At 36.7% G+C, this 18,182-nt stretch overlaps 3 protein-coding genes and 2 long non-coding RNA genes across 5 annotated transcripts; all 5 read left to right on the forward strand.

Annotated features, from left to right (window-relative positions):
* Positions 1-94: 94 nt before the first annotated feature.
* LOC147524134 (uncharacterized) lies at positions 95-2,311 on the forward strand. The gene is made up of 2 exons (XR_015196880.1): positions 95-235; positions 651-2,311. It is a non-coding gene; the product is annotated as an uncharacterized LOC147524134 (long non-coding RNA).
* Positions 2,312-7,092: 4,781 nt separating this feature from the next.
* LOC147524135 (cell wall integrity/stress response component-like protein) lies at positions 7,093-9,074 on the forward strand. The gene has a single exon (XM_086602086.1). It carries the CDS (start codon positions 7,640-7,642, stop codon positions 8,894-8,896), a length of 1,257 nt encoding a protein of 418 aa, XP_086458212.1. The 5' UTR covers positions 7,093-7,639; the 3' UTR covers positions 8,897-9,074.
* A 1,352-nt stretch (positions 9,075-10,426) lies between these two features.
* LOC147524136 (uncharacterized) lies at positions 10,427-16,262 on the forward strand. Its single transcript, XM_086573709.1, has 9 exons — positions 10,427-11,021; positions 11,627-11,755; positions 11,848-11,943; positions 12,109-12,264; positions 12,362-12,481; positions 12,579-13,338; positions 13,646-13,788; positions 13,889-14,158; positions 14,291-16,262. Exons 1-9 carry the CDS (start codon positions 10,562-10,564, stop codon positions 14,749-14,751), a joined length of 2,595 nt encoding a protein of 864 aa, XP_086429835.1. The 5' UTR covers positions 10,427-10,561; the 3' UTR covers positions 14,752-16,262.
* On the forward strand, positions 14,782-16,299 carry LOC147524137 (uncharacterized). The gene has a single exon (XM_086573713.1). The coding sequence runs from the start codon at positions 14,782-14,784 to the stop codon at positions 16,297-16,299; it is 1,518 nt and encodes a 505-aa protein (XP_086429839.1).
* Positions 16,300-17,168: 869 nt separating this feature from the next.
* LOC147524138 (uncharacterized) lies at positions 17,169-17,643 on the forward strand. Its single transcript, XR_015196882.1, has 2 exons — positions 17,169-17,305; positions 17,394-17,643. It is a non-coding gene; the product is annotated as an uncharacterized LOC147524138 (long non-coding RNA).
* The last annotated feature ends 539 nt before the right edge of the window (positions 17,644-18,182 follow it).

Consider the following 18,182-nt stretch of genomic DNA (forward strand, 5'->3'; position numbering starts at 1 on the left):
AAAAAAAAATGTATTATTCTTGACAAAAGTGAAAAAGGCCCGAAAACCGAGCAGCACGACCTAACCCAACTAATGGGTTATTATATTTTCACTTGGGTTTGGGTTGGAGATATCTCAAAGGAGTGTTGGAGTGTTTTACTTATCCGATCTAATTTTGTAGCTTTTCCACTTTCTCACAAACACCCCCCTTCTACTCGCTTCAATTTATCAATTTATTTACAACTCCTCTCTCGAGGTAACTCTCCTTCCTTTTGTTGTTTTTTAATGTCTAATACATTGTTTTTCCAGTTATTATTATTATTCATGTGCTGACTCACATGTTTTTATACCCAAACTAAATGATTAAAGACAGCAAGAGTATTATTGTAAATATAGGAAAATAATATGGGCAAAACTGTTTTAAAAAGTGTGACCAAGAGTCATCATAGAATATTGCGAGGTCAAAAATTTTAAATTAGTAAAAAATTATTATTATTATTATGATTATTGTTTTGTTACTATTTTTGGTTTATTATTGTTAATTTTTTTTTTTATTTTTTAAATTCAAATTTCGATATGTTTTTTTCCTAATTTTCCGATGTTTTTTTTTGTAATTTATGGGTATTTGCTGAATTTATTGGCTTCGTTTGTTTGTCTTCAACCTTTTGAAGCATAACGAAACATGGAAGCATCATCATCTTTAACAACAGATCTGCAAAGTTTTCACCTAGAGATGTCGGCTGGTACGCAATGCTCCGCATCTGAAGGAGAGTTATTCCTGACATGGCTCGGGTTCATATTTGCCATGTTTGGTTACTTTCTCCGAGTAATGCTAGTGTGTGTTTTTGTTGATTGGAGATCAAAGTACAACCCAGTAGCCTTTTCTTGTCGGAAGTATCATAGTTCTAAGAAGAAACATATGGGAGAACCTGGTTTGAATGCGATGGAAGTATTCCACAATGATGATCTAGTGGGGGAAATTATGTTACATCTACCACCAATATATGTTCTTAGATTCAAAATGGTCTGCAAAAAGTGGCACAGAATCATCACCAATCCTTCTTTTCGTCGCCGACATACTTTGTATTTCCACCGCTATAGTCTTTCACGCTTCCTCCCTAGTATCCTTTTACAGGATCATAAAGCTGCTAATTCTTTAAAAGCTGGTGAACCGTTATCTCTCTTGCTTAACCGTGATGATCGATGGCGTGCTCCGTCACTTATTCCCAATCCAGCCTTTGATTTTGTCGTAAATTGGGATATTGTTATGTCCAAAGGAGCTTTCAAAATCTTGCACTCTTGCAACGGCCTTTTACTGTATAATAGTAGCCAGTTTTTGAACCAAAGTACAGGAGAGGTTTTGTATGTAATCCATTGACTAAAGAGTACATCAAACTTCCATCTTATGTGCCAACAAAAGGGTCAGAAGTGGTGAAGAACTTTGGTATGAACTTGGTCTTTGATCCCTCAAAATCGCTTCACTACAAAGTTGTTGCTGTTTATGAAATTGAGGTCACCACAAGCGAAGGTTTTGAATACTCCAGTTCTCATATTGTAGTATATTCATCTGAGAGCCATTCGTGGGGAATCTCTAGGAGGTATTATCGAGTTCCAAATGTTTCTACCATCTCCGCAGGTATCCTGGTGAATGACTCGTTGTTCTGGCCTCCCGATGGAGATGGGGAATATTTGCATTACTATAATGTGCAACTGGAGGTACTTGTGTCGTGGAAGCTGCCCCCCAAGTCACCCGTCTGTAAGTATCGGTCATGGCACTATTTGGGAGGACTTGTAGATAAGGTCTACCTGATTGAGCAAATATGTACATACGAGTCTTGGCATGGATACCGTTACATACGTTACATAGGATACGAAGTGAGGATAGATTTATCTATGATGGCAGAGAGTTTCTCTTTTGTAATTGAACCATCCAGATATAAAGATGCTACAGAGCAGATAATGTTTCCATGGTTTAGAGCTATATGCATTCACCGCTTAGGTGAGCAAGTCTTTCTGTTCATTGGTATAGACTGTATGATTTACTCCATAAATATCAGTCAACCACAATGCGTAATCAAGAAAGTTGGTTTGGTCTCTCATCTGGTACAGTATTCCGATGGCAGTCGCATGTTTAGCAGAGAATGGGACGTCATTCCCTATTCTAACTCACTATTTCCTCTTCAATGATCATATGGAACAGTTTGCGTTGTCAATAATTTATTAAGGCAGGTGATTTTTCCCAGTTCTCTTACAACCTATGTAAAATATTACATTTTTAAGTGTTATTGGTTTTAGTTTGTTTCATTAATTACCTCTATGAGTTCTTTCTAAATGTGCTTACGATTCACATGATTGCTCATTACTTCGTTTGGAATCAATGTATGATAAATCAGTACCTTCTGGTTCTGAAGGATTTATTGGAATGCATATGTATTAACCTATACAGAAGCACCAGACTTTTACATGGCATTTAGTTGATGTATTAGTATCATACGGATTGAGATATGGTCAAACTGTCAAAGTATACTTAAAGCCTTTGTAAGTTAGAACTTTTATTCCATAACCCTTACGTCCCTTTACCCCGTTAAGGTGGGAATCAAACTCAAGACCTTGGTCGACTTCAATGGTGGTGGCAATTGAAGAAGAAGCAGTAGCTTGAACTTTTGTAGCAAAGAGAAGTCTTCTTCTGGAACTTGGTGTTTTCCATCGTTTGAAGAAACAAAAGTGTGGGCGTTTAGAGTAAGTTGTGAGTTGAGTGGAAAGAACAACTGTTGGAACATAACTGCTGACTGTCGCCATGACTTTCTAGTTTCTACTTCCACTATACTCAATTCTTCGTTCCAAATTCAATGATGAATTGATGATTCAATCTATGATATGAAGATGTGACTTGTAGAGTGGCCGAGTGGACGTGTTTCAATGAATAGCAACTATATACTGAACATGAAAATTGAGTAATAATAAATGCCGGGTTTGTCACTTGTGCTCGACCAAATTCCAATCAATATAACAAAGAAGAGAGGAGTGGGACGATAAATTCCACCTAATAAGGTGATATTTGGTCGTGCCACCCTTTCACTATAGCCATTAGATTATTTTTTTGGGGTGAGTTAACAAATTTTTTGGTGTGAATTTAAAAAAAATTCTCATCTCACCCACCCCACCCCAAAAAGTGTGGACTATTTTTGGGCTGAACTTTTATGAGATATTGGGCTCTGAAAACATGAGTCAACTTTTATGGGATGTGGGCCCTCGAACATGAGTAGAAGGGGCATTGGATCTTGGCGCGGGGGGGATGCGCATTGGAGGTCAAAACGCGGCGTGTAGGGATATCGTGTCCGTGCGGCGCGGGCAAATACTAGTAGTATAAAATACAGCGAATGGTATCTATGTATCCCAATTTGTTAAGATTGGCACCAAAATATTGTAAGCCGGCATTCAATCCGCATCAACTTTTCCTCCATGTTGGCTTACCGAATTGCAATCTCTCTGCCGATCTCAGCGACATATCAAAATCTAAATGGTCATAAAGATTTTGAAATATGCTTTCACCAACTCCTTGTGCACTTGTCCGGTTGTCCCTAATGGCCTAATGAATATTGAAGTGGATAAATTTGATACTCTATAATGCGAAACTTCATGTGTAAACAAACAACATTCCAGATTCCAGGGTTATGGAGTTATGGTACGGTACCACCAAATTTCCCCCACCAATTTTTCTCTATTTTCCGCTCCTTGTAGACTTTAGAGTTTAGAGTAGGGCAGGAAATGGAGCGGGTTCGGGTCAGATTCTCACTCAAAACTCATTACTATATCCGGATCTATTCGGATTCGGGTCGGATTTCGAATATCCATATCCACTAAAAACACATAAAAAAATACACTATTTTAATAATTTTCATATATATTATGATATAAATTATTTTTAGGCATCAAAATATGAATCTTGTTAAAATAGTTCGGATATTCGGGTCGGATAATTTAGATTCGGATATGGTCTATTCGGATAAAAATGAATTCGGATATGGGTCGGATTCGAGTTGATCCCGTACTATTCCCAACCCTAATTTAGAGTGGGACTTTAGAGCTTTCTGCCTCTTTCCAGCATAGGTAGACTGGTAGAGTGTGTGCAAGCTTTTGAGTTTGACACTTTGGCAGATGGGGTACTTTTTTCTTGGAGGCCTGCAATTCTGAGCTACAGTAATGGGCTTTGCCTCTTGGCCTTTTTCAATCCGAGTCTAAAGCTGTTTTTTTTCTGGCAATCTCAGTCTCAATGAGAATTGAGGAGCATGTATGAGGCATGTACAGTACATTGTACATAACTACATAAGTAATTACTGATAACCCCACTAAGCCATTACATACTGATATATATATATATATATGTGAAGTTATGAAACTGTGAATTAAGGCTGCGTACCAAATCTGGCACATGAAGATGCTTTAGTTAAAAAAAATGTACGTTCAAACTTCCAAGTTTGTGTCGGTGAGACATCTTAGTTAAGATGATTAGATGTTCATAAACCTCAGATAATAATAGTATAATACATTGAGAATTTTTTTAGTAACATCATGGAACCAAATAAAGAAGTAAAGATACAAACAAGCCCAAAGGAAATGGAGCTGTTTTAATTTCTCATTTCATTTTGAATACGTTAAAAGAATTTAGAATTATCATGTGCTTTCATTTTCAGCATTAACAATAAAGTACTTGAATGCCTCGCATAGTCTCATGAAGGGTATATATATGAGGTATAATTGAACCAAAATCAATAAGACATTTCCACGTGGCACACAAACATGTGATCCATGTCATCACATGTGAGATTTTCCATCTAAACACTACACATGAACCTATAAATAAAGTGAGGTTCAAAGTGGTTGGGGTCTTTGGCATCTTTTCATTTCTTTCTTTGAATTACACCAAGTGGCCACTCATATTTGTTCTTAGCATAGTTATCAGACCCACTCCAGACACTGACCCGGCAAAGAAACTGGATCACTGGTTTGACCAGTGAATCAATATTTAAGTTGAAAATATTATATAATTCACTTAGTATATGTATTTTCACAATTTTATTAGTAGTCCAGATGGTCTTAGAGTCATTTCATTTTCCAATAAACCAAAATTCGAGTCTATACAGATTATGTTTTTCAAAATTAAAATATTTTTTTACTAATTTACTATTAGATGTTATTTATATTTTTTATATAGTTAATAACTAACAAGAAAAACTGTTGTAGTGTAATGGTAGAGATCCTAACTTGATTAATAATCACCCAAAGTCAAGTCTTAGTACCACCAAATTAAAATTTTATAATTTCTAAAGTTAATTATGAACCGACAATTCAGACTAAACCGTCCGGATTAAAACGGTTTACAAATTAACCGGATTTGGCCTGGGTCAACTACTTAAATGATCTACAATGTGACCCAATCTGGTTTGGTGAGCAGTTCACCGGGTCAAATTGCCAGTTTACCGGGTCTGATAACACTGGTTCTTAGAGAGAAAAACTATTTTCTTATCTTCAGTTTTTTAATCCAAATAACAGTCCAAAGTGTACTATCTTAATTTATTTTTACTGAGTTTATTTTGGGATAACTCTCGCGAGTCGGCAACTTACCTACAGAGTTGCATACTTGTTCCCTTTGAAAAACATACTTCTTGTCTTGACTCTTGAGACGTCGATTATCAATTACGCTGTCAGCTAGGATCACAAGATAGGAACTGTAGAGGTGGCGTGGGTGCAATTCACCAACTAACTGGAGAGTGGAAATGGAACATGTGTGCGTCTCTCTGAAAAGAAACATGATGCAAAATCCCGATTTAGAAAATGGGTCCCAGGTCCATGGTTGTGACTTGTGAAGACTGAAGAGGCCGGTAGGGGAGCAGGAACAGAAGCATGATCCGGTTCACCATATTTTATCATTTCATCCTGCGACTTCTAAGTGCTAACGACACTAAAAACTGAGGAAAACGAGTGAAATGGGAAGACTTGTACTCTTGTATAATAAGTCAACTATTTCAACTTTGGGTCTGAACTCGGAACTATTGACTTCAGCATCACTGCCAGTAATCAATAACCTGCATGAGCATGTCCCATTCTCAGAATATCAGCTTTGGAGTTAACAAAAAACACAGGTCAATTGAATGATTGAAGAAGAAATAACATTTTGCCACGGGGGCAGTATTTACACTCTACTAATGGGATTGGCGCCCTTTTTACAAATTCCCACATATTGACACTCCTCTATTAATTGTATAAGTTTACGTACACTTCTGCACCCCCTCCATATATTACTACGGCAACAAACTTCTGAAATTTTTATATACTTGTGGCATTGAGTTATCATGGTTTTTGAGAAATCACGACATCTGTTTGCTGTAGGTTTTGGGATATTACGGTATCCGCATGCGTGGTGTTCAAAATTTGTAGTGAAAAAAAAGTCATTCATGGCAACTCACTGCTGTGGGATGTGGAAACTCACGACAATCTGCTACCGTGGAATGTGGGATCCCGCGGCAATTTGCTGCAGTAGAATATGAAATCTCGTAGCAACTCGTTGTCGTGAAAATATCGGGCATGTATAGTGTAAAAGGACACATAGAGAATAACCATTATTGTTGTACTCTTTTGCCAAAAAAAATACATATCCCACCCATATGATTTACAATTGTTCTTCGTAACATTTGTAGTTTTCATTGCAAGATGGTTGCTTTTTGCAGCGTAAGTTCGCTAGTAATATTATTATTATTATTATTATTATTATTATTATTTCCAATGAATGAGAGTATTGACTATGGCTCTCCTAGACACGTATTCTAATTCATATATATAAATTTGAGTCGTGATAAGGAGAGATCATTCTCTCTAAATTTTGGAGAGATCAAGGCAAATAGCTGTTGGATGGAGAAATTCCTTCTCGAGATCAAAGTTGTTGCATGGCCCACAACTGACAAACCACACCAAACCGTATGATCATGTCATCCAATGGCCGATATGAAGTGCGCACTAAATTTAGAGAGAATGATCTCTCCTTATCATTTGCCTATAAATTTAGCAAATATCCCTAGTGCTAATTATGTATTTTGAGGATTTGTCTATATCTTGACAAATAACAACAGAATTTGATCAAACTTGGCGGTGGAGATTATACCAAGACATAATAACAATCTACCAAAAACATACATAATAATAGTCCACTCTTAACTCAACCTGCACTCCTGCAGCAATGCAGTTTGAAACTTGTTAACTGAAATTAAGTATCCCCGCCCTCAACTCCTCGAGCACAGCCTTAGCAGCAAAATTGTTTCCCCAACTTGGCAAAGAGTTGAGACAGCTCAACTTATACTTTAGAAAGAATTTTTTTTTGGTAACTAGATAGCAGCTTGAGAATTGAGATGGGTGAAAAACCGCGTTCACTCTTATATTTTGTTGTCTACTTGCACCATGTGACAAAGTGACAAACTACCTCATCTTCTTCTTTCCTTCATTAAATTCTCTCCATCACTTCACATCATAATCTAACCACATATAAAAACACTCCCTCTTTCTCTCTCAATAGTCAATCCACTCTATTCTCTTCTCTAAATCTCCCCAGATCCAATCTAGTATTTCTTCTCTTACATTTGGATCTGTGTCCGTAGCAATACTAAAAATGGCTTCATTGCGTTACCTGTGTGTCAGAAAAACATCTCTTCTTTACCTAGTTTTGTTTCTCTTTGCTTCTCTACTTGTTACTACTCTCTCACAATCTCAACCACAAAGAAAACAGTTCATGGGTAGAAGGAGAATGTTAGCTTTAGATATAGAAGATCTAGAAGAAGAACTACAAGTACAACCCAAGAAGAAAACCAGCTTGGTTTCCAAAAACCAAACCAAACTCATCAAGCCCACCACCACAAATTCAACAAAGTTATCAAAAAAAACATCAACAAACACTACTACTACTAGTACTCTTCCCAAAACCACTTTCAAGAAGCTCAATGCAACTTCAAGGAGTTCAAATTCCACCAAACTCAACACTATAACTACCACTAAGAAATCCATAGATCTACCCAAAAACAAGACTAAAGTCATTATTACTCAAACAGAGAAAAAGCCCAAGTCTCAAAATAACCAAGAAGCCATAAAAATAACAGAGAAGAAACCCAAACAACAACCAAAAGTCCAAAAAACCACCAAGCCAAATTGGATGGAAATTGAAGATGATGATGATTTAGTATCTGAGTTCAGAGATTTACCCTCAAAATTTCAACAGACACTCTTACCGGACCTTGAAAGAATCTCATTAACTTCTAGAGCTTATATTAACCAAGCCAATAAAGAGATTTCAGAAGGTTTTAGACCTTTAGTTGGTAAACAGTATGCACCAACCATCGCTTCTATAGTTTCTTGTGTGTTCATGTTCCTGCCCCTTCTCCTAGTTTCTCTCATTTTCAATAGAATCAAAGCTTACTTTTCTCTTCAAAAAATATTGATATTCGTTCAAGTTTACTTATCAATATATTTCTCCATCCTCTCTTTTGCTTCTATTGTTACTGGACTTGAACCTTTGAAATTCTTTTATGCAAGTTCTCAGTCCAGCTACATTTGTTTGCAAGCCTTTCAAACACTTGCCTACGTATTCTATCTTTTGATGCTGTTGATGTACATGGTTTTAGTTTTTTCTACTGAAACTGGGCTTGGACTAAAGGTTTTGGGCTTGGGTCAGACTTTTGTGGGCTTTGCTGTTGGGTTGCATTATTATGTGACAGTGTTTCATAGAGCAGTGTTGCATCAACCACCCAGGACTAATTGGAAGATTCATGGGATTTATGCTACTTGCTTTCTTGTGATTTGTTTGCTTGCAAATGCTGAAAGGAGAAAGAAGGCTTATTTAGAAGATGGTGGAGAGGAAGGCAAGAAGAGCTAAATTTTATTTTGTTATTATTCCTTTCCGGGTTATTATTTTTCTCTCCGAGAATAATGGCGGAAAAAATTTCGCCAGTTAAAATTGTTGTTCCTGTGAAATATAAGTTGGAAAATCACATAAGACAAAAAAAATGTCAATCTTTAATCGATCGCAAGTAAAAGTAGATTTGTCTTCAAAAGTTTGTGTACTTTGTTTGGTTAAGTACATCAGTGCTTTCACTGCTTTGTCTACATTTCTTAATTGACACGCCACTGAGCTATAACTAACTGGTCGGAATACTACTATGCTTTGCCACTCGATTACTCAGTAGCTATGATATTCAATAGCAGATTCAAGAATTAATATCCGACCTGATGTGATCATAGAAATTTTACCTACGTAGGTGATTTTGTTTTTCTTCCTTTACTTTTAAAGTTTTAAGGTCACTCTTTCGTAAATGGACATTGCCGACTAATACATTTTTTTTTTTTGGTACTGCATTATTTGTGAATAGTTAATACAATATTAATCTGTTCTAAGGGGGCGTGGTTTATTTAGAAACTTAGGTCCTAACTAGTAACTCCTAAGCACTTAGTTATAAAATTGCGTGGAAGGAGACATTTAGACAGGAACTTTGATCTTATATAAGTTTAGGAGATAATTTTTCTGGAGATCAAACAGATTATTAAAAATTTTGTAATTTTGATGGATATTTCATATTTGGATGTAATCAAAACAATTTTCAGACCTTGACCTTCAAAACTTGTTTTGAATATATATAAAATAAGATATTCCTGATCTGTACCTTATTCATTAAGAGGTTGGTGGCGAAGGTCCACAAAAAACTTTAAAAAGTAGATATTCCACAGACAGAGCACTAACAGAAAACTCTGAACTTTTTATCAACTTGGAATAGTTGAGGTTGATTTGGCATAAGATATTTTCGAAATGCATATTGATCACTGAGCATATATGGTTTGGATATTGTGTCGGTTGCTTACGCAATCTATGTTCTTTAGTCTCATACTCTCAATAATCTAATCGACAACATACTCGATCCTCTGGAAAGAGTTCACTTGTAGATCAAGCATAATGTACGTGAGGAAGGGGGGAGTGTCAATAAGGCTCAATTTTCCCATATTGACTGACATATTGGACCCCCAAAAACCGATATATCAGAATACGTTGGAGATATCGTTATGTATCGAAAATATCACCGATATATGACAATATATGTTAGACATATCGGTCAACAGTCAAAACAATTGGTCAAACAATAAAAAAAAATAAAGCCAAGTCGACCATATATATAATATATTGAAAAATTCAATATATATATATATATATATATATATATATATATATATATATATATATATATCTAAACTATATTAAAAATTGCGACCTTTATCTACAGTCCCGCTACAGTGGAATAATAATTTTTATGTACTTCTAGGTCTCTTCGTCACTTTTCCTTCCGTTTTTGCCCCTGTACCTTCCGTAAGAATTAACCTTTAGAGTCACTTTTCCTTCCGTTCTTTACCCCTGTACCTTCCGTAAGATTTAACCTTAGATAGATAATCAAATCATCCAATTTAGCTTCTCCTTCCCCGTCATCTTCCTATCTCACCGACTCCAATCTAACTTCTCCTTCCCTGTCTCCAATCTCATTTAACTTCATAAATAATGGTTGCTACTTCGAACACCAATCAATTAATGGCTGCTATTTCGAACGCAAATCAATTATCTGATAAAAATAAAAATAAACGGTTGGAGCAACGGCGAAATCAATATAGAGAGCGACGCGATATGATGTCCGAGGAAGAACGAGAAATTCAGAGAGAACGTTGGCGTTCACAGTATAGAGAACGTAGACTGAATATGAGTAATGAACAGGTTGTCGCTGAGAGAGAACGTCGACGTCAGTATAGAAAGCATCGCGGAATTATGACTGAGGAGCAACGAGAAATTCAGAGAGAACGTTGGCGCTCGCAATACAGAGAGCGTAAACGAAAAATGAATAATGAACAAATTGCAGCTGAAAGGGATCGTGTGAGGGATCGGGCTAGAGCACGTCGTTTATCTTTGACTGGTGTTGAAAATTTGTCTTCAGAGCATGCAAGCTTGCTAACATCACTTCAATCAGGTACATTTTTTCTTTACACGCTTAATTGTTTGTTCCTTGCTTTTATTCAAGTATAATTACACGTATATATACCATTAATACCATTAACCACAGACAACTCATCTAATCTCATCCCTCACCTGGACAACAACCTGTAAGTCTGTAACTCATGCTCCTGTTATGCTGTTAGACCCATGGAATCTAAATTGGAAATGGGCAATAATCTAAATTGGAAATGCTGCTAGACCCATAACGGATTCATATAAATATACTCCATCTAAGTAACAGTTAAAACTTATAATAACTCAAACATATAAAATTGTCGGCTAACAGTTAACATTAGAACTCATATGTAAAATCAACCATTACTTCATCTCATATAATGATAATGTTTAAGTCACCAAGATACAAAAAAAAATCATCCTGAATAGGACTATGACAATTACTGAAACAGACTCCATCTAAGTAACAGCTAAAACTTATAATAAATCAAACATATAAAATTGTCGGCTAACAGTTAACATTATAACTCATAAGTAAAATCAACCATTACTTCATCTCATATAATGATAATGTTTAAGTCACCAAGTCCTTAATAGTACTATGACAATTACTGTGACTTGCAGGCCAGCATGTTTCCCCTTCCATTGACAATATGGTTGACAAAGATCACACTCTTCAATCCATTCTTCGTTCTGAAACCGATACACAATTGTCTTCGAAATGTACAAACACACTAACGTCTGATCATTCAGGTGTGTACGTAGTATTGTAATATTGTTTTCTATAAATTATTTGTTTGTTTCTTGGGCTTACTCGCATTCGGTTACCTTACCGTGTCTTGCAGGTCAACATGTCCATGATTCAATCTATAACGAATTTAGCAAAGATACAACTCCGTCACTTGGCCTTGATCAGCCATCTACACTTACTACGAAACTGCGTAATTCTTCTTCTTTGCATCAACTCTTATACTTCATCACACAACCACTAATTCTTCTTCTTTATTTAATTAATTATTAATTAATTATATATATAATTGTCTTTGTTAATTATTTATTTATTTATTCCGTTACTATTTTATTTATTTATTTATTTTTTTATATAGACGAACAATCGACTACAGAAAACTTAAATGCATCTCAGCTTTTTAGCATTTTGCAACGACATCTGGACTCAGAAGTATCTAGGATTGGAGGTCACCATTACACTCCTGTTTTGGATATTAGTCAAGGTTCTATGAATGTTATATTTAATAATGCAGGTGTGTTAGATCTCTGTATTCTCATCTAAACAACGTATATGATTCGTGTCATCAATTTTGTTAATGATTTAATCTTACTGCATTTTTACTTGAGCAGTTTCCACTCCCGTTGTTGGCGGATTTAAAAAATCATGTTCAAATATTTTCGGAGATTGGAACCTACATGAGGAAGGTCATGAAAATGAATACCCTGATCAGTACCTATCTACTCTCACAGGTTCTTCTTTATCTTTTTATGTATTTATTACTTTGTGTTTTATACATTTATTTATTGTTATGGGGTTTTCCAAACACGTTTAATTATACCATCACAGATGGTCCCGGTGTTGTTCAATCTGATATATCAAACCGGTCGAAACGACTATCCAAAAGGCAAAGATCGTTTCACAACTGTGCTAGAGACTTTACCGACTCGCCTCCTCTTCAGCGTATGCATTTAGGCAACATGCGTACATGCATCCACTGTCAGGCGAAGTTATACCCTCACGAATCACGAGAGTTCTGTTGTCTCAATGGACGTGTCAACCTGCCACTACCTCCTGTACCTCCTCCGTTGATGTATCTTTACATGGCACAATCCAATGTGGGTAAACATTTCAGAGATAATATAAGAAGGTACAATCATGTATTTGCATTTACATCAATGGGTGTACATATTGATGAGAACTTAGCTAATGGAAGAGATGGTGTTTATACTTATCGAGCACTGGGATCTATATACCATAAAATTGGTAGTTTATTGCCTGAAATTGGAAGTAGACCGAGATACCTACAAATGTATATATATGACACTGACAATGAGCTAGACTACAGACTCTCTGAGAGTGATTCACTTGATAGACAGATCCTTGCAACTCTTAGACAGATATTAGATAGATGCAATCCCTTTGTTAGTGTACTCCGTCAAGTTTCACAGCGCACAGACATAGATAACATTCGGTTGCAGATAAAAGAGAGCTCTATTGAACGACATCGCTATGCAATGCCCACTTCATCACAAGTTGCTATCTTAGTCGGTCCCGATGAACCTTCCGATATAGGCGACGAGAGATATCATTGTCGAGACACGGTCCGGTAATTTACTTAATGTGCCTCGACAATCGCTGGGATTTTATGATCCTCTTCAATTATCCACTTTTACCGCCTTATGGTAGTTTTGGTTGGGATTTAAATATATTCCGAATGACTCACGCCGGATAAGTTGTCGTGAATTCTACTCCTACATGTTACAGTTCCTCTAATTTCTTATTTTAAAAAAGCTTATGTGTATATTATTTACTTCGCTTCACACTTATGGATTAGTTTAATTATTTTCTCTTGATATCGGTTTATCCTTCCGGATCGGAGAACATGTCGAATTCTCGCTTCTTATTGGTGGAAGGCTTTTTCAGCAATATGTAGTTGACCAGTATGTCAAAATCTCAACTCAACAATTGAGATATATACGGGATAATCAAAACAATCTTCGCGCCGAGCTATACCAGGGCTTACATGACTCCGTCGTTGCTGGAGAAACATCTTCAAGTAAATTCGTTATTAATTTACATTTATTTGTTTGTTTATTTTATTATTGTACTGATTATTATCATTATTGTTATTAAAATTATATCAATTAATATTTTAGGTAATGTTGGAAGAAGGACTATTTTGCCTGCATCATACATTGGTAGTCCGCGAGATATGCACAGAAGATATCACGATGCAATGGCTTTGGTTCGGAAGTTTGGCAAACCCGACATCTTCCTTACAATGACTTGCAATCCAAACTGGGATGAAATCAATGAAAGATTGGCTCCTGGACAAACAGCACAAGACAGACCAGACGTAACTACTAGAGTGTTTCGGGCCAAGTGTGAAGAGCTGAAAAAAGATTTGTTCAACCACCATGTACTGGGTAAGGTAATTGCACATGTACATGTCATTGAATTCCAGAAGAGAGGCTTACCCCATGCTCACTTTCTTCTGATATTTGATGAATGTGACAAACTACGTACTCCTGATGACTATAACAAATTAGTTCGTGCAGAAATTCCTGATCCATCTATAGAGCCTGAGCTATTTAACATTGTCTTGAAGCATATGATTCATGGGCCATGCGGGAGTCTGAATCCATCTTGCGTTTGCATGAAAGATGGAAAATGCAAAAAGAATTTTCCAAAGGATTTTGCAGCTGTTACACTGCAAGGTACTGATTCCTATCCGATATATCAACGGAGAAACAATGGCCGAGTTGTCCGTCTTCATCATGGCACACAGGAGATCGATAATCGGTGGGTAGTTCCTTACAATCCTTGGCTCTTGAAGAAATATGACTGTCATATCAATGTCGAGATCTGTTCTAGCATCAAGAGCGTAAAATATTTATACAAATATGTCTACAAAGGAGGTGATCGTGTTTCTATGGAGGTCTCTTCAGAATCGAACAATGATAAAGACGAGATAAAACAATTTGTTGATGGTCGTTGGATATGCCCACATGAAGCTTGATGGAGAATATATATGTTTCCCCTAAACAGAATGTACCCTTCTGTTTATACCTTACAGGTTCACCTTCCCAACATGCATCAAGTGACTTTCACAGATGGCCAAGACCTTCGAGTGCTGATGAATGATGAAAAAACGTCATGCACAATGTTAACAGAGTATTTTCATATGAATAGTATTGATCCTGAAGCAAGTAAGTATCTGTATCAAGAATTCCCGGAACATTATACATGGTGCAAGCAACTCAAAGTTTGGCGAAAGAGAGGAAACAAAAACCGTGTTATTGGAAGACTCTCCAATGTCTCTCCGTGTGAAGGTGATAGATATTACTTGAGGTTGATGTTGAATCATGTTCGAGGTGCCACATCTTTCCAAGATCTTCTACAAGTTGGCTCCACAATACACACAACATTTAAAAGTGCAGCTGAACATCTTGGTCTACTAGAAGCTGACAATGCCATTCGAGAATCATTGCTTGAGGCGTCAGTCGTTCACATGCCCTCTGCCATGAGAAGATTATTTGTGACAATATTAGTTCACATTAATCCCGTTGGAGTGAAGAAATTGTGGGACGAATTTCACTCATTTATGATGGAGGATTATGCTTCAAAAAGCTCCGGTAATGCAGTCAATCTTTTGCTCAGTGATCTTGAGGCTTCATTGAGTGAACTAGGCAGAAAGATATCTGATTTCGATCTCCCGTCTCGATGTGATGATCCCATAGAAGGGCCCCATGTCCCAAGTTCAATTGTTGAAGAGCGCTCCGTACCAATACCTGCTGATGATCTATCTTCATATGACAGAATGAATTCTGGCCAGAGATATGCATTTGACAGTATAATGACTTCTATAAAGAAGAAAGAAAGTTCTGTTTACTTCATTGATGGTCCGGGTGGAACTGGAAAAACCTTTCTATATCGATCCCTCATAGCTTCTTTAAGGAATGACGGTCATATAGCAATAGCAACTGCTACATCTGGTATAGCGTCAATAATGATGCCAGGTGGGCGTACCGCTCATTCAAGGTTCAAAATACCGATTCCTACACACTCAAGGTCAACTTGCACATTCAGCAAGGGATCTGATGTGGCTGCATTGCTTCGTGAAGCAAGTGTCTTGATATGGGATGAAGCATCGATGACTCACCGAGATGCATTTGAAGCGTTGGATAGATCCCTAAAGGACATTTTTGATAACAATCTACCCTTTGGAGGGAAAGTGGTTGTAATAGGAGGTGATTTTCGGCAGCTACTTCCTGTCGTCAGCCGTGGCACAAGAAGCCAGACCATTGATGCCTGCATTACCAATTCCCCTTTGTGGCAACACATACAAATCCTGCGTCTCACTGAAAACATGCGGGCCAAAACCGATCCTCTATTTTCAGATATGTTATTGCGAATAGGAGATGGTACAGAAACTTATGTATCAGGCGATATGATAAGACTTCCAGATGATATAGTAATTCCATGGGAAGATGATCTATCTCTGAACCACCTTATAAATCAAATCTTCCCAAGATCTACAAAAACGCATTACGACAAAGGTACATGATAGATAGAGCTTTGATAACTCCATTGAACAAGAATGTGGACTTACTTAACCATGAAGTCATTAATATATTTCCGGTCAAGAACTCGCATTACTACTCCTTCGACTATGTTGAGAATGGCGCCCATAATTTGTATCCTCCGTAGTTTCTACATTCTATGTCTCCCCGTGAATTACCTCCGCATGAATTAACTTTGAAGCTAGGGTCACCAATAATACTCCTACGGAACCTTGATCCAAAAATGGATTATGCAACGGCACAAGGTTGTTGTGTCGTAAATTCTATCAAAATCTTATTTATGCAAAATAATCATCGGAAGTTTTTCCGCATGCCCGCTTTATTGAATAGGATTCCCTTAAAATCCTCGATGATGCTAGGGCCCCATTTTTTTGCCTTACCCGAAACAATTTCCATGAAGGTTAAGTTTTGCACTTACTATTAATAAGTCACGAGGGCCAAACCTTACCTCATGTCGGTGTATATTTTGCGGAGCATGTTTTTAGCCATGGTCAATTATATGTCGCTCTCAAGGGGTATATCAAGGCATAACACAAGGGTTTTAGTGAAGAATGGTTCTCTCATTGATCATCCCGAGTTCACACGAGGAACGTGGTATACAAAGAAGTACTACAACAATCTTCACGAAGGCGCGAAGTTTTATTTAAGGTAACATCCAAGTCCTACCTCCATGTAGTCTCCACTAACGTGTTCTCCTCATTTAACTCCAAAGCACAAAAGTGTCTCTCAAAGCTTACTAACTTCTTTCTGTTGTAATTAACTTCAAATCTTCTTTGTACTCTATTTTTTTGTTCCTATGACTTTCACTAATGTGTAATCTATTTTGTTAAGCTCCCTAATGTTTCGTGTTCGAGCATGTAATAATCTGAATTTTGTTTCCCCTATGGCTTTCACTACTACTATGCTTTCTTGGTGTATTCTTGAGTTTGGGGATTTGATAAATAGTTATTTGCAGAATGCAAAAGAATCTTTTCAGATCTGGAAGTATATGTAATTCCTTAAAATTTACTTTGTGCTAAAGGTTTATTTATTTATTTTTTAGGACCTAACTTTTATGTCAAACAATTCTGTTGCGCAGGTTGGTGATGCTAACAATGACCGTGCTTACATGGAGAAACCAGATGATATGTACACTTTTGTTTTCTACTGATCAATACTTTAACCAAGAGTGAAATTTGGAACATATGCCACTCAGCCGCTCTGTTCTGTTATAATACTAGTTAATGCCCGTGCCTTCGGCACGGATTTCATAAAGAGACATCGTCAATAGTGTGTGATATAAAATTGTACATGCATTTATCTAATAGAAAAATAATTCGTTAGAACTACGTATGTGATGCTAGAATTCTTTATTTGTGTGATGTTGGAAAATGAATTATATCACATCAATTTTTAGAATTCATATGTTCTGCATGTATTGATGTTTATTGTTTACTAACACAATGACTCCAGAGTTCACATGGTTGGCTAACCCCTAACCATCATTAGTGGTTTGATCGCCTGAAATTATAATAATGTAACAATGCTCATGACATTACACGCATGCTACTTACAATCATCTAAACAGCTTTGGAAGACAATGTTCAGCTGTATTAAAAAAGAACGCAATAAGAATTCGAAGAAAGCCGAAAAAGGTAGTGGTTGGATTGGTCTTCTTACATTCATATGTAAGTAGTTCAAATAGGTGCATTTGCAAGATGATCGATACTCTCTCAATTTCCAATGCAACTTAATCTGCTAAAAAAAAACTTTTTCACCGTACCAAGCTCAATGGGGTGGACTTAAATAATAATAATAATAATAAACAACAGTTTGTGTGTGTGTGTGTGTGTGGTTTAATTAAGCTAATTTATATATATAACTTAAC

This window comes from Coptis chinensis, chromosome 1 (genome assembly GCF_015680905.1).
Source record: "Coptis chinensis isolate HL-2020 chromosome 1, ASM1568090v1, whole genome shotgun sequence".
Classification (NCBI taxonomy): Eukaryota; Viridiplantae; Streptophyta; class Magnoliopsida; order Ranunculales; family Ranunculaceae; genus Coptis; species Coptis chinensis.

Excerpts from the sequence above, each read along its gene's own strand:
- LOC147524135 (XM_086602086.1), top strand. The coding sequence starts at position 7,640 with ATGGCTTCATTGCGTTACCTGTGTGTCAGAAAAACATCTCTTCTTTAC.
- LOC147524136 (XM_086573709.1), top strand. The coding sequence starts at position 10,562 with ATGGTTGCTACTTCGAACACCAATCAATTAATGGCTGCTATTTCGAAC. Across the intron at positions 11,756-11,847 it reads ACTAACGTCTGATCATTCAG|GTCAACATGTCCATGATTCA; the intron begins GTGTGTACGTAG and ends CGTGTCTTGCAG. Across the intron at positions 13,339-13,645 it reads CATTGTCGAGACACGGTCCG|GCTTTTTCAGCAATATGTAG; the intron begins GTAATTTACTTA and ends TATTGGTGGAAG.
- LOC147524137 (XM_086573713.1), top strand. The coding sequence starts at position 14,782 with ATGTACCCTTCTGTTTATACCTTACAGGTTCACCTTCCCAACATGCAT.